Genomic DNA, 19588 nt, shown 5'->3' with positions numbered 1-19588 from the left:
TTTATACCACAGGAGTAGAACTATACTTCTCGTATGATTGCGTATAATCCAAACCTCTCTTTTTTTGAAATGAGGTGACAACCATCTAGAGAGATGAGACTGTTATCTCAGATTACAAAGCTGATTACCAGTTGGACTGAGCTTGGCACTTCACTCACCTGGTATAGTCGAAGTGTTATCTCTGTGCCTTCTGATTAAAGTTAACTTGAAATGCATTTGTTCAATTAATAACTGCAGTGCACACGTATTCTCATCTCTGGATATTGGTAGAGTTGCAAATAAAACATAACAAATAAACCACATTTTGAAATTTCAAAAATAAGAAAACGTCTAAGAGTACTAAGGAGATTGAGTTCTGTTTTCTTTATTAACTGGTAGTGAAGCACTACTTAGGTAGCTTGTTTTGGTCTTACCTTTCCTATGTAAGTTGTGATTGATTCTGAGACTGTCCCCAGGCTCAGTAGGAGAAAGCATCATAGATGTGGACTGGGGAGGTTGGGGGGGAGGAGGGTTGTTTCCAGTGTACCTAGCATTTTTCCTCCTTGGATGATATAAATTGTAAGTTCCCTACCAACATCAGAGCATGCATTGTATCTTACTCAGGTCTGATGCGTTTCGTTCTTCAATGTGGAGGCAGCGAACATTACCATCTCTGCAGTTATGCCCCAATCTTATCTGAACTCTCAAGAGAGATTTTATGTGAAAGAGACCTCAAAGAGTAATATAGGATGTAAAATCTAGAATAAAGCAGTGGTCTACAGAGGGCTTTAAAATGCACACTATAGGGCGCCTGGGTGGCTCGGTCTTTAAGCATCTGACTTCAGCTCAGGTCATGAGGGTAGGGTGAGCTCATGAGCCCAGCATCTGGTGAGCCCCACTTCTCTCTCCCAATCTCTCTGCTCCTCCTGGGATTCATTCTCTCTCTCTCTCTCTCTCTGCCCCTTGCTCACTTGCACCCTCTCTTAAATAAATAAATAAACAAATAAACAAAATGCACATTACAGTTAAGGGTCTATAGTTAGAACAGACTCTTAACCACAGGGAACAAACTGATGGTTATCAGAGGGGAGGTGGGTAGGAGGATGGGTGAAATGGGTGATGGGAACTAAGGAGTGCACTTGTTACGATGAGCACCAGGTGATGTATGTAAGTGTTGAATCACTATATTGTACACCTGAAACTAATATTATGCTGTATGTTAACTAGCTGAATTTTAGTAAAACCTTTTAAAATGCACACTATAATCAATTTGACTGAAATTAGTCCTTTCTTGGGTTATCAATTTAAATGTGCTTTGAAATTTTAAATAAAATTTTAAAAATAATGTTAAATAGCCATCGCTAGTTTTCACTAAGTGATGATAGACCATTATGTCTAATTCACTTTTATTTCTTCCACAGTTTTATTATAAGACTTTGCAAACATACCTATCAGCAATATATCACAGTTGATATTGTATTATGTTTATTTATAATCACTATATACTATATAGTATGTATTTATTATATTTATTTAATTTTAATCTATCCCTATTTCCAATTGTCAACATCAATCTCTCATCATTTTTGTTGCTTTTAAGTTGTAGTGCATTTTGTTGTTGTTGTTGTTTTTCAGGGCACAGAGATATAAAGCACACAATCACGTAAGACCACCACAGTCAAGATACTGGATAAGGGCGGGCAAACTATGGCCCAGCAGGATAAATATGACCCTTTGACACTACACAGTCACACACACCCACTCATTTACTGCAAAGTCTAACTTACTTATTTATTCTCTGGCCCTCTACACATAATCATGACTGTAGTTGGATACTTCTGTAGATGTCCTTTATCAAATCAAGAAATTACCCTTCTATTCATACTTTGCTGAAAGCTTTTATCCTGAATGGATGTTGAATTTTGTCAAATGCATTTACTGCATCTAATGAGATCTTTTTTCCCCAATAATCTGTTGATGGCATAAATAACACTGATTGGCCCTTAAATGTTGAAACAGTCTTGCATTCTGGGAAAAACAGCATGACTTATTATCAGTTGCATATATTACTCCATTTAATTTACTAATATTTGTTGAGGATATTTGTGCATATTCATAAAGGTTATTAGTGTGTAGTTGTTCTTTTTGCCAGACTTTTTTTATCAGAGTAATACTAACCTCTTAGATGTTTCTTCCTTTTCTATTTTAAGTGTTTGTTACCTGTGTTTTTAGCATTCTTCTTATTTCTTCCTTAAGTTTGGTAGAATTCACCATAAAGAAACTGGACCTGAATTTTTCTTTGTTGGAAGGTTTTTAACTATGAATTCATGATACTTTAATAGGAATAGGACAATTCAGGTTACTCTGTGTACTAATTTTTTGTTTTTGTTTTAGTTTTACTCTATGTGCTCTTGAGTGTGACTGGAAGTTTGTGTCTTTCCGGAAAAATATTCAATTCATTTTATGTTGTGACATTTATGGGCATCAAGTTGTTCCTTTTATTCACTTGTTATCCTTAAAATGTCATAAGATCTGTAGTGATGCCACTTCTTCTATTTCTGACATTGATCATTTATATCTTCTCCATTTTTTTCTTGACCATTCTGGCTAGAGTTTTATCAATTGTGCTGACCATTTCAGAGAACTATCTTCCATCTTCATGGATTTTTCTCAAGTTTTATGTTTTAAAATTTGACTTCTGCTCTTATCTTGTTTATTTTCTTCTGCTTCTTTTGGGCTTAATTTGCTTTTTTTTTCATAGTGTCATAATGAAAGCCAAAATAACTGAGACCTTTATTCTTTATAGGTTTAAAGCCTTTAAACCTATAAATTTCACTCTATATACTTTATAAGCTGCATCACAGACCTTTTTGATGTATTTTTATTTTCAATCATTTCAAAATGTTTTCTAATTATTCTGCAAATTCCTTTGTGACCAAGGGTTATTAGAAGTATGTTGTTCAATTGCAAAATATTTGGAGATTTTCCAAATACATTTCATTACTGATTTGTTGTCTATTGTCATAGAACACCTTTTGTATGATTTTAACTTGTATAAATATTTTTCTATATGTTAATATAGTCCATGATATAGTATCTCTTGGTAAACACTACACATGCATATGAAAAAAGCATGTATTGCTGCTGTCAGGTTGTTGACAGTGTTGTTCAGAATTTCTAAATTCCTACCAAACTTCTGCCTACTGGTTCTACAGAAGGGAATACTAAGGTCTCTATCTAACTATATTTGTACCTTTCTCTCTTTTTTTGTTTCAACTCTGATTATGGCATCTTGCATTATAAGGTTATTTTATTAGCTGCATTCATATTTAGTATTGTTGTGTCTTTTCAGTGAGTTGACTTTTTCATCCTTATGTTAGTTATAGCCCTCTCAGGACCTGGTAACATTTTTTCTTCTGAAATATATTTAGTCATATTAATATAGCCAACCGAGCTTCTTTTTCTTAGTTTTCTTTTTATTAGTATTTCATAGTGTCTTTACTATTCTTTTGCTTTTAACTTGTTGATAAATTTCATACAGCTGTGTTTTACATTTTTATATATGACAATCTCTGTCTTCTCATTGGTGTGTTTAGACCATATGCTTTATTCAATGTAATTATTAATATTGATGGATTTGAAATCTACCCCACTTTTTCTTATTGGCTCTATTTTTTTTCTGCCTGTTGTCAAATTGAGTGTTTTTAATAATTTTATGTTTATTTATCTTTCTGGCTCTTCATTTGTACCTTTAAACATATTTTGGGGTACCTAGCTGGCTCAGTTAATGGAACATGAGACTCTTGATCTCAAGATTTTGAGTTCAAGCCCCACATTGGGTATAAAGATTGCTTTAAAAAATCTTAAAAAAATTTTTTCTAATAAATAAGTAAAAATATTTTGAGAGAATGCCCTAGTATTTACAATGTAAAATTTTAATTTATCATAATCTAACTTCAAATAATATTTGTTTTACATGTGGTGTAAGAACCTTATGATAGTATATTTCTAATTCCTCTCTCTCATCCTCTGTGCTAATGTCATCATACATTTTACTTTTACATATGTTATATATGTTATAAGCCACAAAACATTGCTAGTGTTTTTGCTTTAGGCCATCAATGATATGTTAGAGCAATTCAAAAAGAAAAAAATATCTTTTTTTTAACTTTATTTATTTATTTGTGGGGGGCAGAAAAAGAGAGAGAGAGAGAGAGAGAGAGAGAGAGAGAGAATCCCAAACAGGCTCTGACGCAAGGCTCAAACTCACAAACCATGAGATTATGACCTGAGCCGAAACCAAAAGTCAGAAGCTCAACCAACTGAGCCATCCAGGTGCCCCAGAAAAAAATATATTTTATATTTATTTTTTTAACCATTCCTGGATATATGTTTTCATTTCTTTTTATAAACTTAATTTTTGGTCAGTATCATAAACCTTCTGCCTAAAACATATCCCTTCAGCATTTCTTACAGCATAGGTCTCATGGCAATAACGTGTCTGAGTTTTTGGTTGTCTGAAAAAAGGTCTTTCAATTGCCTTCATTTATTAGAACTATTTGTGCCATGTGGAACGTTCTGGGTACACTTTTAATTTTTATTCTTTCAGCACTATAATAATGTTACTCTGTCTTACATGGTGTCAGACAACAAGTTTGATGTCAGTTTTCTATTTCTTCCTTTGAATGCAATGTGTCTTTTATTTCCACCACACCCCCACTCCTGATGCCTTCAATATTTTTTCTTTATCTTTTTTAAAACAGTTTGGATACGATGTATAAGGTGTGCATGTGTGTATCTGGGGAGGGGATTTATTCTGCCTGTGTAGAGGCTAGACAAAGGTACATAGTATTGATGCCTGAAAATGGACATGCCATTTTATTCTGCTGGAACATAAGGCAGGAATTTGAGGCATTATAGTCAGGAGCTGAGGCAGGTTTGGGTTTTGTTGCCACAATCAGTTTCAGAGCACCATTCACTCTGCTTTGGGTCATATTATGGACTACATGTCTGTGTCCCCTCCAAATTCATATATTGAAAACCTAACCCCCATGTGATTGCATTTGGAGGTGGGGCCTTTGGAATGCAATTAGGTCATGAGGGTCCTCATGAAGGAGATAAATATGCTTATAAAAAGAGGCCAAAAGGGAGCCTGGGTGGCTCAGTAGGTTAAGTGTCCTACTCTTGGTTTCAGCTCAGGTCATGATCTCACAGGTTTATGAGTTGGAGCCCTGATCAGGTCAGTGCTGACAAGCATGGAGACTGCTTGGGATTCTCTCTCTCCTCCTCCTCTCTCTGCCCCTCTCTCCTCTCAAAATAAATAAATAAAAACTTTAAAGAGAAAAAAGAGGCCAGAGAGCTAGCTTGCTCTCTTGCTGCCACGTAAGGATAGAGAGAGATATGTGCACCTAGAACATGGAAGAGGGTTCTCACCAAAGCTTGACCATGCTGATACCAAGATCATAAACTTGCAGCCTCCAGAACTATGAGAAATAAATTTTTGTTATAAAACATCCAGTCTGTGATACTTTGTTATAGTGGCTTTGACTGACTTAGGAGGACTATTCTCAGAATTCCTGCTTCACCCACATCTTTTGGCCTCCCCTGTGCACCTATGCCTCTGAGGGGTACTCTATTCATGCTCTCACCACTCCTCCAGTAGTTATTAGCTTGTGATTGTTGCCTGGTGATGTGAAACAGGTAGATTCTATGTTGTCCTGGTCTAGGGCAGAGTTAGGTAGGACTATGCCTGGGCATTGGCAATGCAGGTTCTCAATAATCCATACCTTACTACCTATGGCAGTGACACTTTGCAGGTCATGTGCAGACTTTCCTGACCTTTGCCCTGTGGTAGGAAACCTCTAATGATACTGGTGCAAACCCTAGGAAATCCTGTTTCCTGCTTCTTCCATGGGGCTTATATGTTTTGTTCTTAGGGGAGAGGAGCCTGCTCTATGCAAAAAAAAAAAAAAAAAAAAAAAACATGCAAGTAGGGAGACTCCCTTGTATCTGAGTCCCAGGGGTTCTGTCCTCTGTGCAAGCTCAGACTCAACCTTCAGAAGTTCGTTTAAAAGTTTTTCTGAAATCTTCTTACTCTGGGATATGGTGACTTTGTCTCTTACCCCTGCACTCTGCCATGGGTGAGCTAATGTTCACATCGGGACTCTCTCTGGTTTCTTGTCTCTCTGATAGGTTCATGAAAAGTTATGATTTTATAGTTAACCTGACTTTTTCTGCCTTTTTGTGCAAGACAGATGTGAGACATTGTGCTACACATGTGACATTCCAGACTCATTATCTTAATAGAGTCGTATTGTTTGCTTGCATTAATGTAGTTATGAAATCATATTTATCCTTTTAATATTTCCTGATTCTACTCCCTTTGATATCTCTCTCTTTCATCATTGGGCCCCAAAACTAGATTTATAAAGTTTTAACAAGATTATGGAAATAGAATGATACATAGTGATATTTTATGTGTACTTCCTAGAATTTGAAAATAAAACATTTCTTATTAAAAATATGACCATTATAAAGGAAAGGGATTTTTATTTTCTATGGAGGCAGTCTCAAAGCTATTGCTAGATATAAGGTTTTATAATGAAGTATCATGCATGTTATAACCATCTTTTGTCCAGAACTGAAATCAGATCTCCAAAGGTACCGATTGCTTACAAAGGCAAAACAAAATATCCTGCTTAATGGAATTAAGACAGTTATGTTCACCAGCGACACTTTTTCATGACTCTGAGTCATCTCAACTTCAAAGGAAACATTGCTTTTAGTATTTGTTTACAAGTAAATGCTATGATATTTTCCATGAGAAAAATGGATAGTTACAGAGAAATTGCAGTTGATTCAAAAATTGGACATTCTTACAAGTATATCAGATGAATAAAAGAAAGTGAACCTACCCTAAAAGCATTCTCTCCAATTAATTAGCTCAGTGTCCTCAAAATTTTACAGTCTGGCTGAGGCTGAATATTACTGTCTTTAAAAATAAATGCTTCATGTAGTGAACATTAAAGTCGCTTGCCGCTCCAATATTCTATAATTTTTAAGTTGCCTCTGTTGTTAGTAAGCTGATTGAAAATCACACTTACAATGAATCTCTCTGTAATTGCAGGTTTTATATGGGGAGAAATTAAACAAATGTGGGATGGTGGACTTCAAGATTACATCCATGATTGGTGGAATCTAATGGATTTTGTGATGAATTCCTTATATTTGGCAACAATCTCTTTGAAAATCGTTGCATTTGTAAAGGTAACTATCATTTATATTTTTGGTAAAGCATAAAGTTCTGATAAATACTTCCCTACCTTTGATTGCTATTAATTTTACTAATAATGTTACCTAGAGCGTTATCTTTCTGTGATGATAGATAGGTATAAAATACATTATTAATACCCAATTATAGTTTTGAAATAAATTTCACAAACAATTTGAAGTTGTCACCCAATTTTGTTGCATCTTATTTGAATGATGCCTCAAAATTACTCACAATAGTTGCTCTGGTTTTGAATCCTTTCCATTTCTCATAACAGTCTACCTCAAACACTGTTTAAATTTTGGCAACCAGAATCTATTTTTATCAGTTATAACTAACCGATAACATTACCTAGACCAATCAAAATATTACTCATTCAAAGCATTGAAATTATTATTTCAGTTCAAACTAATATAGTTTGATATAATTAGAACAGAATATAATTTCCTTTTCCTCATCCCATTCAACATGACAGCGCCTGAAGTCTCATACACCCATCACTCCCCCAGATTCTGTGCAATATCAATCTTTTCCAAACCACATAATTTCTGTAAAACATTTTGTTCTGCAATGACAAATGGGATTATTTTGTACTTTGGGGGATATTTTTCAAATCAAAGTATTATCTCCTTCTTGCCTTTCTTTTTCCCTCTTTCTTTGTCTCTCCTTTTTTAAAAATTTGTTTCAAAATGATTAGTGTACTAGCAAAAAATAAAGAGTGTCTAATTGGGCTTTACATGAATAATTCATGCAATTTAGTGATCTGACCTAGAAATCCTAACGTGTAGGTGAACTCATTCATTTAGTCTAGTTCCTAAAATAGTGGCCTGAGTCTCCCTTGTATAGTGTTCAGCTCTGTCAGGGTCAAAAATGCCCATAGTTGGAAAGGCCTTAGTTTCCAGAATTTGTTCAATTAAAATGTTGCCACTCACCAAATTTCATGCCTACCAATTTCATGGAAATCAAGCTATATTTTAATAATAGAATCATAACTTGGTAATTTTTCCTATCTACTTTAGGTTAATGCCCTTGAAGACCTTAAGAGAGCAGAAGGTACTGTCTTAACCAAGGAGGTTATGCATCTATGTATGAGATGGGCAGTCTGTTGTTCAGTGAATATCTGTCCAATTTCTATTTTCTTTGTAATGATCCTTAAGTATGTCTATAAAGTTGTTTTGGCCATCTCTCCACTAAAAAATAATATATCTGTTTTTTTGTGGCCCAATATGGATATAAAACTCTGGTATATAGAACTATAGCATTTCTTCTAAAACTTTCCAGTGCAAAAACATCACCTGGAAAGCTTTCTAAAACCCAGATTCCTTTTCTCCATCCCCCGAGATTCTAAATTTAAGAGTATTAGAGAGGGTCCTAAATTTGCATTTGTAGCAAACTCATCAGATGATGCTGATGTAACTGGTCTAAGGAAGATGATTGGAATGACACTGGACTGTATAATTCTATTCAACAGCTAAGACAAGTATGAGATTGATCCCAAATGGAACTTCTTTCATGTATTTCTTATATGCAATATTTGTACTAAGATACGGAATACTTTTACATGTTACATTTGATGGTGTTTATATATGGTACATATACATTTTCATATATAAGAACTCTGGTATATAGTAGGTACAACTACATAAATTAATGGGTACTTGTGGATTTTTTTGTCTCAGTTTTAGATATGGGATTTGAATTTTCTTAAAAAGTTGTAAATTCTTCATGTGCAACATGTATTTTAATATTAAAATATAAACATTGTTCCTAATACTACACCAAGGAAAAACTTATGCTTAAAATTCAAGCATCACTCACCTCATGTGATGAAGAAGGAGAAAAGGAGATGGAAAAGTGCACAGAAATTACCTCAGCTGACAATGATGTAAATAACATGGAATCTTCCAGAAATATAATTTGTTTATGCATTGCGGTCATAGGAGTCCAGCTGTGATTGTATGTGTAAAGTACAAAATGTTCTTTCTGAATGATTAGTTTGTGTAACTAAAACTTGAGTTGCATGGATAGAGTTTGATGGGTAGTATTTTCTGGGCTCACTTCCTTCCTCCAACACTTACTAGTTATGTGAACTTGGACCTATTTCTTCACCTCCCTTGCCTCATCTATAAAATAAGGAGACTAACAATTTCTACTTTGTGCTGTTGGTATGAGAAGTAAATGAGTTGACATAATTTAAGTGCCTGTTATAGAATAAGCCTGCATTATTAATTTTTCTTCTCTTTTACTCCAGTATCCTCCCTCTTCTTCATATACTATGAGTCCATTAGACTTACCTTTTTAAATGTCTTTATTATGTCTCTTCCTTTATGTTAGTTGAAAAAAAGATTGAGCTCTGGATTCACACTCGCCTTTACCACATGAAACCTGTGTGATTTGGGGCAAATTACTAAATGAAGGTCTCAATGTGACCACCTGTTAAATGATGATAATAATCAAAAGAGCACTTACTTTGGGAGTCTGTAATGCTCACTTGTTGACTTACCTTTCCTTTCTTTTATCATTCAATTTTCATGCTAATTTTAAATAATTTATAAGTTACTATTTTAGGAAAAGGTGCTATATTTGTGCACAAAAATAGACTGTGCTATTTATAAGGCAAATAGCTATTATGTGAATTAATCAATAAGAATTTCTGGGAGCATACTAAGAGACCAGGTCTTCATCTGTTTGCTGAGAATGCAAAGATACCTGGGGTACACCTCCTGCTTAAGCAGTCCACAGTCAGGTTGTGGAAAGAGAAATGCATGTAAATAAGAATTTCCCATTTGATAAGGTCTACAGCAGGGGCTATGGTAGCATCGAGGAAGGAACTCAACTCTACTGGAAGTGTCCTGGAAGACAGAGCCAGAAAGTATCCATTGGGTTCATGAAAGTGCATTAGCATTCCGGAGAGAAAAAATACAATGTGCAAAAAAGTCTGAGTGTATAAAGGAGATCAGTATCTAAGAGAAATGATCCAATAAATGGGAGCAAGGCTAGGATAAGAAGGACTTTTCACATCCTGCTATAGAATTTGGGCTGTGCTCTGTTAAATAAAGAGGAGCCATGAATGAGATTTAAGCAGAGAATGAGTCAAATGATAATGGATGCCTGAAGTAGAGAAATGAACATAGGGGAAGCTGATAGAGAGCTGGTATTCAACAAAAATTAGGAGATAAGAGCCATAAAATAGATGATTTATTAATTATGAAATATGAGGTAGATGGAATCACCTGATGCTGGTTCCTAGTGAATAGTTTGCCTATTATGATGCAGGCAAGATTACCAAGGAGTTATAACAAGGTTATCTGTAATATTGTAGAGGTTCTACCTCTAGTCTGAAGGTGCATAAATGGGAGCAAAAATCCAACCCTAGGTCTTTTTGTGCAAGCCATGGATCCAGACCAAAAAAACTATTAGTCCACAAAAAGGGAAACCTTTCTGTAACTGGTCTATCGAGGAGGAGAAACTTTTAGAATAGGTCTGGCAGAAGGGCCACACTTGCTTAATTGGCTTATCATTTTGTGATTCATTCATCTAGAGGGAATTTTAACACACACATACACACACACACACACACACACACACACACACACACACACACACACACACACCAAAGGGTCCTGCTAACTAAGGCCATGATTTGAGTTCTGATCCATACTTGATCTGAGTATCACTGATACCACTTCCTACCTGTGTGATTTGGAGCAAGTTACTTAATCTATACCTCAATTTTCTTATATATAAAATGACACTAATAATCAAATCCCATAGAATGTGAGGATTACATTAATAAACACGTTTAATGTCATGGAACAGAGCTTAATATAAGCACTCAGTAGTTGTTTTAACTTTTGTGTACAATGCAACAGCATTGCATTGTAGAGACATAGACAGTAGAAAAGTATGTGACTTCAGTATTCTCCTCCTTACATGCAAGGCTATGTGGTGCTTCCTTAAATACCTTGATTCTTGAACATTTCATGGCTCATGGATTGATTGTAAGCTTTTATTTATTTATTTTTTATTTGCTCTTAATTCTTGAAGAAGGTTTGTCACCCACTTCCACTTCTCACTGTATGAAATACTAGTTAATCCAGAGTTTGTTGATGCCTGGGCACTCTTAAAAAAATGTTACTTTATCTTCATTAGAACTGGTTTTGTCCTAAATATTTCCCAGTCCTTTTTTCTATGAACAACTTGTCTCACTCATATTTATCTTCAGTCATTTGGCAGAAATGACTAAATTCCTATGCCTATTCCACTGTGTAATAGAAGTAATATTTTCAAAAATTAAATTTATTATAGATAAGAGCATTTATTTTAACAGTCATGATGGAATTTTTCATAGTACTATTCTTCTAAATAGTTCTAAGTATATATCTCATTGATCTATTCTTATGAGCTAGAAAAGAGGCAAATATTGTTTTTATTTCACAAATGCTGTAACTACAGTATACTGTCCAAATTATGGAATTTTCTAAATATTCTTTAGTTTTATGGCACAGAGCTCTGTAGAGATTTAAATCCTAATTGTTTAATCTAGTATTATCTGTTACAGAAGAAAATCATATGCCTTCTTATTGTCTTTCATTACTTCATTATCTAACCAACTTCATTATCTAAACCAAGGAAAGGTTTTCTCCTTATAAATCGAAATTAAAACCAGTATATACATTTTGTTTACTCTCATATGACAAATATTTTCATTTTGTATCAATTTAATTTTTTATTCACTTTTTATAGATTACTTGAGTTTTATAAGTATGCATCAAAGACTACATATATATAAAGAACCCAGTATTATGATTCAGTTCATCTTCCTCTAAACATTCTGCTAAGGTGTTCACGACCTGGCTCCAACTTCCTCTTAGATTCATCACTATACCCAAATTCTCCATATTCTAGCTATATTAAGATACTCACATTTCTACCAATGATTCATCTTTTCTAACAACCATGAATGCGTCTATGATTCTTCACCCTAGAATGCTTTTTGACCTCCTGTCATATATAAAGCACTCTATTAGATGTTTGGTTCTGAAAATGCATTAGACAAAGCTCCCTACATGGAAAACTGACAGTGATCCAAGGTTGAATATTCTGTTATATAGGTCTGCAAAGGAGCTAGTCTCTTAAAAAAATCTGAGTAAAAATGAAGGTTTCAAACAAAACAACACTACGGTACATTTATACTAAAAAGCAAGTACTTGAGAGAAAAAGGAAACCAGGAATTGATGGTCCTAGAAGGACTTCAATGTGTAGAGTAGCTCTTGATTTTTCTCTTTCCTTTTTTTAAATTAATTATTTTTTTAAATTCAAGTATAATTAACAGACTTGATCTTTCTCTTTCAAGGATTATTCTATCACATGGAACCACCAGCTCTGGTCAGCAGGATCCTAGCGTCCATTCATCCCCGTCAAAGAGTACCTGTCAAGGGAAGGATTAGCTTTTCTTATTTAATGTCTGCTTTCTTCACTATATTGTAAGCTCATGTGACATAAACTGCATTTTATTTGCTCACCATAAATTGCATTTTATTTGATGGTGTCTGGCACAGCGTAGGCACTCAGCATATATTTAATGAATAAATAGCAGATGAAGAATCATAATAATTGGAATTTAAATCCGCTCTGGACATAGGGCCTGATGTTCATAGAAAGGAATTTTGATGAGAATGTGAGGGAAATCTGGGGAGTGACCAGTACCAAAGGTTTGAGCCAGAGCATTAAGTACCAAACTGAGAACAAATGGCAGATCAATCTCAAAAGAGAGTCAGGACCCAGATTCCAGAGGCTTCATATGACATGTTAAAAAACTGGAATTTCATCTCAAGGACATTGCAGAATCATTGAAGAAAGAACATTAAGCAAGATATGAGGTGGTCTGACTGGCCCTTTTAAAACACAATTCTGGAGGAAATGGGCCAAAGTAGAAATAAGATACAAGGCAGGGAGAGCAGTTAGGAGGCTATTATAATAATTTCTGTGAGAAATAGAGGAACTTCTTTAAGACAGTGAGGGTACCAGCGAAGAGAAGTGAGCGGTATATATGAGATTTTAGTTTAGAGCCTGTGAGTTGGGAGAGGAAGAATCTAGGCTCAACCTCAAATTCTGCTTTGGGAGATTTGCCACCCCTCATTAAGATCAGAGAACGTAAATGGAGAGAGAGCTTGAGGAGCAACAGAGCACGAATTCCAATTCTGACCTGTGTGCTTGAGATGCCTGTGAGATAACCGTGTGGAAAAGTCAACAAGGCGGTAGAATATAAAATATGACTGTAAGGGGAGACATCCAGGCGGAGATGTAGGACTGGGAGTCATCAGCACATAACGGACAGTTGAGATCACTGAAAACATCCAGGGAGAGTAGATAGAATGAGAAGAGAAGAGGCTTGCAAAGCAAACTCAGTTATTTAAGGAGCAAGTGAGAAAGAAGGATCTGCTAGGGACACTGGGAAGAGGCCTCACAAATGGCCAGAGGCAAACATGGAGGGCTAAAAACGTGAATATAGATTTTGTGACTACGTTTTAGAAAACAGAGCCAAAGAGAAATTTTAAATTCAAGTTAAGCTTTTAATTCCTAATCATAGGGTGTGGAAAAATACATTTAACATTGAAGAATCCTAATTTTTCTCTACAAGTTCAAAGGATGCCATGGTTTGAAAGAATTTTAAATATCTCCTTGTAAAACAATGCCTATATGTAGAAACCAGAGCTAAATGTATGCGTGAATGACAGGAGAGAAATTAAAAAGCAGAACTTAAAAGAATGAAATCAAGAGCTAATTACTAAATGTTTATATCTCTATTTAATCCTGACAGGAAGCAAGTTTTCTGGATCAGAGAACAGACAAATTGTTTACTTACATAACAATCTTAACATTGGTCCCCCATGCTCCAATTCCCCACAGGGCGACAGATGAGAGCCAGATGCACCCTTCACATGCAGGAGTTTGTACCACAGGAGGGGAACTGGGAAATTATGAATCTCAGAGCTTATAGAGTACAGCTGTGCCAGCTGCCCATCTTCCCCCACCGCCCCCCCCCCCCCCAGAAAGAGAAAGACCTTAACTTTCTAAAGTAAACAAATTCTCTCAGGGGAGGCAAAGGTCCCTAGTTTTATTATCCTTAGAATCTAAGCAGATGGCTCCAGGGGAGATGTTTCCAAATCTCTCAGAAAGTCTCTATATTTAACTTCCAAGGCTTATTTGCCATTCAGACATCTTTTAACAGCCATGCAATGTTTTGCTCAGGAAGCCCTGACCATGCATAAATGTGAACAGATTCACATAGCATTGTTTCCCAACAATTACCAGAAGTGCTAGACTTTGAAGCAGACTTGGGTAATTATACTGGGGTAGAATCTAGCATCTCATGATTTGTAAAATGGAAAACCTTTCGCATGATTTTGCAAGTCCCAGCTGAGACAATTTGCTAAGAAGACTGCCTCCAACTGCCTGTGAAATCTAGAACGAGGAACAGCGTCTCCAGTAGATGCCATAACATCAAAGGACCCTTAAAGCTTGAACAACATATAGTCTCTATTCATTGCTGGCCCCATCAGCCCCAGACAGAATTTATCACTTTCTCTATATTCCCACAGCACTTTGTGTTAATCTCTTAGAGCATTTTTATTATCAGGTGTCCCTCCCATCCTCACGGGACAGTAAGTACTCGTTGGGAGAAAATGTTTGAGCCGTACAGGATATTGTGTTAAACGTTATGAGGAATTCCAAGTAAAAAGATCACATCCTTAAGAATGCTTACTATGTCACATTTTGTACATTTTGAGATATAGTCCTAAGCCATATTAGCTTAAAGAGAAAGAGAAATATAGAATTAGCTATCAATGGGGGGCTGGGGGATGTTCTCTATTTAAACATGTGTCTTTCGGGAGAAGCAAGACAAAGAAGGTGAAGGTGGTTTTAGTCTTTGACGGCAGAGGTGGCATCATATATGGGACAACCAAGAGAAGAGAATTAGGTAGTGGCTGATACCATAAACCCTCACTCTGATATGTGTGATAATGAATAAAAAATATTAAGTTTTTAATTCTTCATGTGTCTTCAATGATTAGCTATTTTATGCTGAAGTTGAGAATGTTCAAGAACAGTTATCAGCATTTAAAAATAGAAAATAATTTCCCTTTAGCTCAAATTGGATTGTTTTAAATTGTCATTCAAGCAAGAGTCTGAGTGTTGAACAAAATCAGGAGCTTGTGATGTATTTTGTCCCCGGGGAGATTAAAAGAATACTATCTATTGGTTTCAAGAGAATTAATTAACATTTGTAAAGGTCTTTGGTATAAAATGCAATATAAAAAGAATAGAAATATTCTGATATTCCAATGGGACTCATACAGGAGTAGAACTGTTTTTGCTAACATGATTATTAGGAAAAAGATCATGTTGTTTGGACATATTTTTTAGGGATGTGTATGAAGAAGATGACTCAATTTATTGTTTGATTCCTACACAAGTTTATAGATTTTTGTAACACAGTATTTCAAAGAGAATATTTGGCCTTTTTTTTTCAAGGATATAAATTTACCTCAATAATACAAGGGATAAAACTCATCTTGCTTTTCATGCAGCTCAATGTCAAGATAATTTAAAGCTGACATGTCAACTGACTAAGTCTTACTTTTTAAATAATTGCTGGTCAAAGTTTAATGTAGCAAATATTCTTTCTTAGATCACATATTTTATCTAATTAAGGAATCTTCAAAAAAATCACATGTCCTACATATTAAATATAACAAAATTAACAATTCATTGACTTCCAGGATGGCTTCCAAGTTGGGTTTTATATGCTTTATGATACAACAGATACAAAGCACCAACATTTATACCCAGAGTGGTCATTCCTATTTCCAGGGCAATGGACCAGTACTTGCACTCACTTATATGGAATTTGTATCCTGCATGCATGCATCTAGACTATGCAAGTGTGTAAATACAGAAAGTAAAGCCCTTGATAATTTTGTTCAAAATTTGTAGTTTTCCTTTATAATGTATCTTTCTTTGTTATCGTGCTGCTGCTCTTCCTCATATAAAATCAGATTTTTTTTCTATGTAACATGTTCCTTTTCTTTTTTGAAAGTTCCATCGGAAAGGTCGAGGCCAGATGCAATTCACTTATAAACAAACATACAAATGACAAGGACAGGCCAGCAAGGTCACTTTGATTAAAGCTTATAAATTATAAGTTGCTTTAATAAACTCTTATTTTTGTGTAGATGAATATTGCTGCCACCATCGTGGAGGATATCAGCCGCTGTGAAGGGCAATAGGCCACGATGCTAGATCTACCTGAAAAAGCATTCTGGCCTGAACTTGACATAGTCATATACATATGAGTTTGTTTTACTTTTTCTTTTCTCTCCAGTACAGTGCTCTGAATCCACGAGAATCTTGGGACATGTGGCATCCCACTCTAGTGGCTGAAGCTTTATTTGCCATCGCAAACATCTTCAGTTCCCTGCGCCTGATCTCACTGTTTACTGCAAATTCTCACCTGGGGCCTCTGCAAATATCTCTGGGAAGAATGCTCCTGGACATTTTGAAGTTCCTATTCATATACTGCCTTGTGTTGCTAGCATTTGCAAATGGCCTAAATCAATTGTATTTCTATTATGAAGAAACAAAAGGGTTAAGCTGTAAAGGCATACGATGTGAAAAGCAGAACAATGCATTTTCAACGTAAGTCGAACAGACGCTTTTATTGGTAACGCTGTGCGGAATGTAGAGTGTATTACATTATGAATTTGAACCATGACAAGTGGTTGCAAAGGAAATTGTGCTTAATACAGAAAACAGAATTAACATGGTTTTGAATACAAATGGATCCCTCTGGCATTAAATATATATGTGTATATATATATATATATATATATATATATATATAACCATTACATTTATTTTAAGTCTTAGTAAAATGGCCTTTTAAGTGACCTCATATAAAGGAAAGCTGTATATTTGGTTTTAAAATGTGTAATAAGAGGAAACCTCTGCCCTAGTGGCATCTTACAAGCACATTAAAAGACAGAATATAAGTAAAACCAATCTTGTGAGAAAATCCAAGTACTTTTCGAGCTTTCCTCTGTGTTTTCCAGATATGAAAGTCCCTTTGCTTGTTCTTTCACTCTCTAATTCCCTACATAAAAAATGTGAGCATGTAGAAATGATCAAAAATAGGAACCCCAGGCTAACCTGGGCTGCCATCCTTATGCACACAGAACTCTCTGTGCCTTGACGCCTGATGAGCCACACGCCTCATTCAGTGTCAACCTCTTGCTGATCTCAGGCAGGTTTGCTGATAGCACAGACCCATGCCCCCATGTCTGATGCTCACACAGTCCTTACAGAATACACCTCTCCATGCCTGTGCCCATTTCCTTCCCACTATGACCACCACACAACTGTGCCAAAGAGTTCATTAGCAGGGGAATGAAGACACCTAGGTCCTTTCCCTCTACACAGGAACTACCAGCGAATACATGGTTACTTCATACGGGACTATAGATCAGACCCTATTCACAGGCCATTATAGAATTTTATGTAAAATAAGAGAGTAGTCATTTCTCAAGTAGGAAAAGAACTCAACAACTTCATATAAACTAAGTCCCTGATGGCTAAAATATTCTTGTTGATTCAATTCTGTATCTGTTTTGTCTTTGATCCCAATATTAAAACTCCATTTTAATTAATCAACATCTGCTTCTTTGCACATAAAAGTTTAATCTCAGCCTTAACTTCCTCAGATCCTTTCTGAAATAGATTTGACACAAACCATGAGTCACAGAGAAAACAAAAGGTCATCCCAGCTTCCCTTGCTCCCAGCCTTGATTCTTCTGCTCTTTGACAGCAGCTGCCCAGGCTGACCAGTTTATTCAGCCTTTTCATCTTCCTCATGCCTTTTTCTGACCCTGGAGGCGAGGGATTCAATGAAACCCCTTGTAGCAATGTCCTTGTGACTAGCATGGCCCTGAATTGTGTCTCAATTTTTACATCTGAGATCTTTCCCCACTCTGCTGTGCCCCATGACTTGGTAATTTGCTCCTGGCAACTGAGAGTAGGGAGTTACAACAATCAGATCCCACCAACCTCCTTCAAGGACCAAAATTCAGCCTCTAACAAACGTCTTGGATACTGTCTGCTGTCTGTCTCTGGATTTCTTCTGGAGAGCCCTTCTGCTCACCATGGCTTTCACAACTCCATTGTTACTTCGTACCACGTGCCCCAATGCAAACTGCTTGCCAAGACTGCCCCATCTCCCTAGGTTGCCATAACCTTCTGATTCCAAGCTTTGTCTTCCAGGAGGAACTTCCACACAGCACCTAGAACTGACTGACCTCCCAGGTTGTGTTTAATTCAGGGAACAGCTTTTGTTCCATGATCCAGCCCCTTCTCAGACATCTGATTTATGATCCCTAAGTTCCCAAGAATCACACTGACCTATTACCGCTTTCATGGTAAATGATTTTACATATTATGAACTAATTTTAAGATCTGTCCAAGAAGTTCCATTGCTATGGAAGTCTGAGGCAAAATGTCTAGTATTCTTGAAGCAAAGGTATTGAACTGCTTGGATTGTGTATTATTTTAGTGTAAATGGTGTCCTTTATTATCATGAAAAGCAACAGATAATTGCATATCTCAAATATTATAGGTCCTAATCATTCAGCCCAAGTAAATCAGGTATTCCACCTGAATTTTTTTCTCCAGATAATAGAATGTAAACTTACAAGCAACAGATTATTCAACAACTAAAAATTACAGCAATAACTCTTAGTATTAGAATGCACTAGAATGTAGAGAATATCCTAGGCAGGTATAAGGGACCTGTCTCTGATGACTCTATTTCAACATAACTGGTGTCAGTCATTGTGAGAGGATGTCTAGCAATACCCTCGGGGCTCCTGTTCTATATCTTATTTCTTTTCTTTGGTTGGTCTTCAATTTTCTTTTTATAACTTCTTTCTATACACTTCTTTTTATAATTTATAATACTCCATAAATTTCAACATGTTTGTTTTTTTTTTACTATCCACTATTTCAGAGATCTTATTCCATTTGAGGATTAAGAAACCTAATACTTCATGTAGAGTACCTAATACAGTGCCTGCCATAGAATCAGATTTTAAAAAATGCTAGCTATGTTACATCTGTTTATCATTATCAGGAGATCTCCTGCCTATCTCACACGGTTCCTCTCTATTACTCCTTCCATTCAGGGTGCAAATGTATGCTGAGACTCTGAGCCCTGTATTTCCCATTAGTTTCCACTCCTGTCTCTCTCCTTCCCTTTAGCCAAATAACCCTTCAAGGAAGCCTGAA

General features: G+C 35.8%; 1 protein-coding gene across 5 annotated transcripts in view; it reads left to right on the top strand.

Moving 5' to 3' along the window:
- TRPC4 (transient receptor potential cation channel subfamily C member 4) overlaps positions 1-19588 on the top strand; it is a 198358-nt gene that overhangs the window by 152620 nt on the left and 26150 nt on the right. For all 5 annotated transcript variants that reach the window (XM_015070943.3, XM_027064725.2, XM_027064723.2 and 2 more), the window contains 2 exons: positions 7106-7245; positions 16638-16951. In XM_015070943.3, the coding sequence (XP_014926429.1) occupies positions 7106-7245; positions 16638-16951 (454 nt within the window). The remainder of the gene's footprint in view (positions 1-7105; positions 7246-16637; positions 16952-19588) is intronic.

The sequence above is a fragment of the Acinonyx jubatus genome, chromosome A1, assembly GCF_027475565.1.
Source record: "Acinonyx jubatus isolate Ajub_Pintada_27869175 chromosome A1, VMU_Ajub_asm_v1.0, whole genome shotgun sequence".
Classification (NCBI taxonomy): domain Eukaryota; kingdom Metazoa; phylum Chordata; class Mammalia; order Carnivora; family Felidae; genus Acinonyx; species Acinonyx jubatus.
This window is presented reverse-complemented; position numbering and strand designations above follow the sequence as displayed.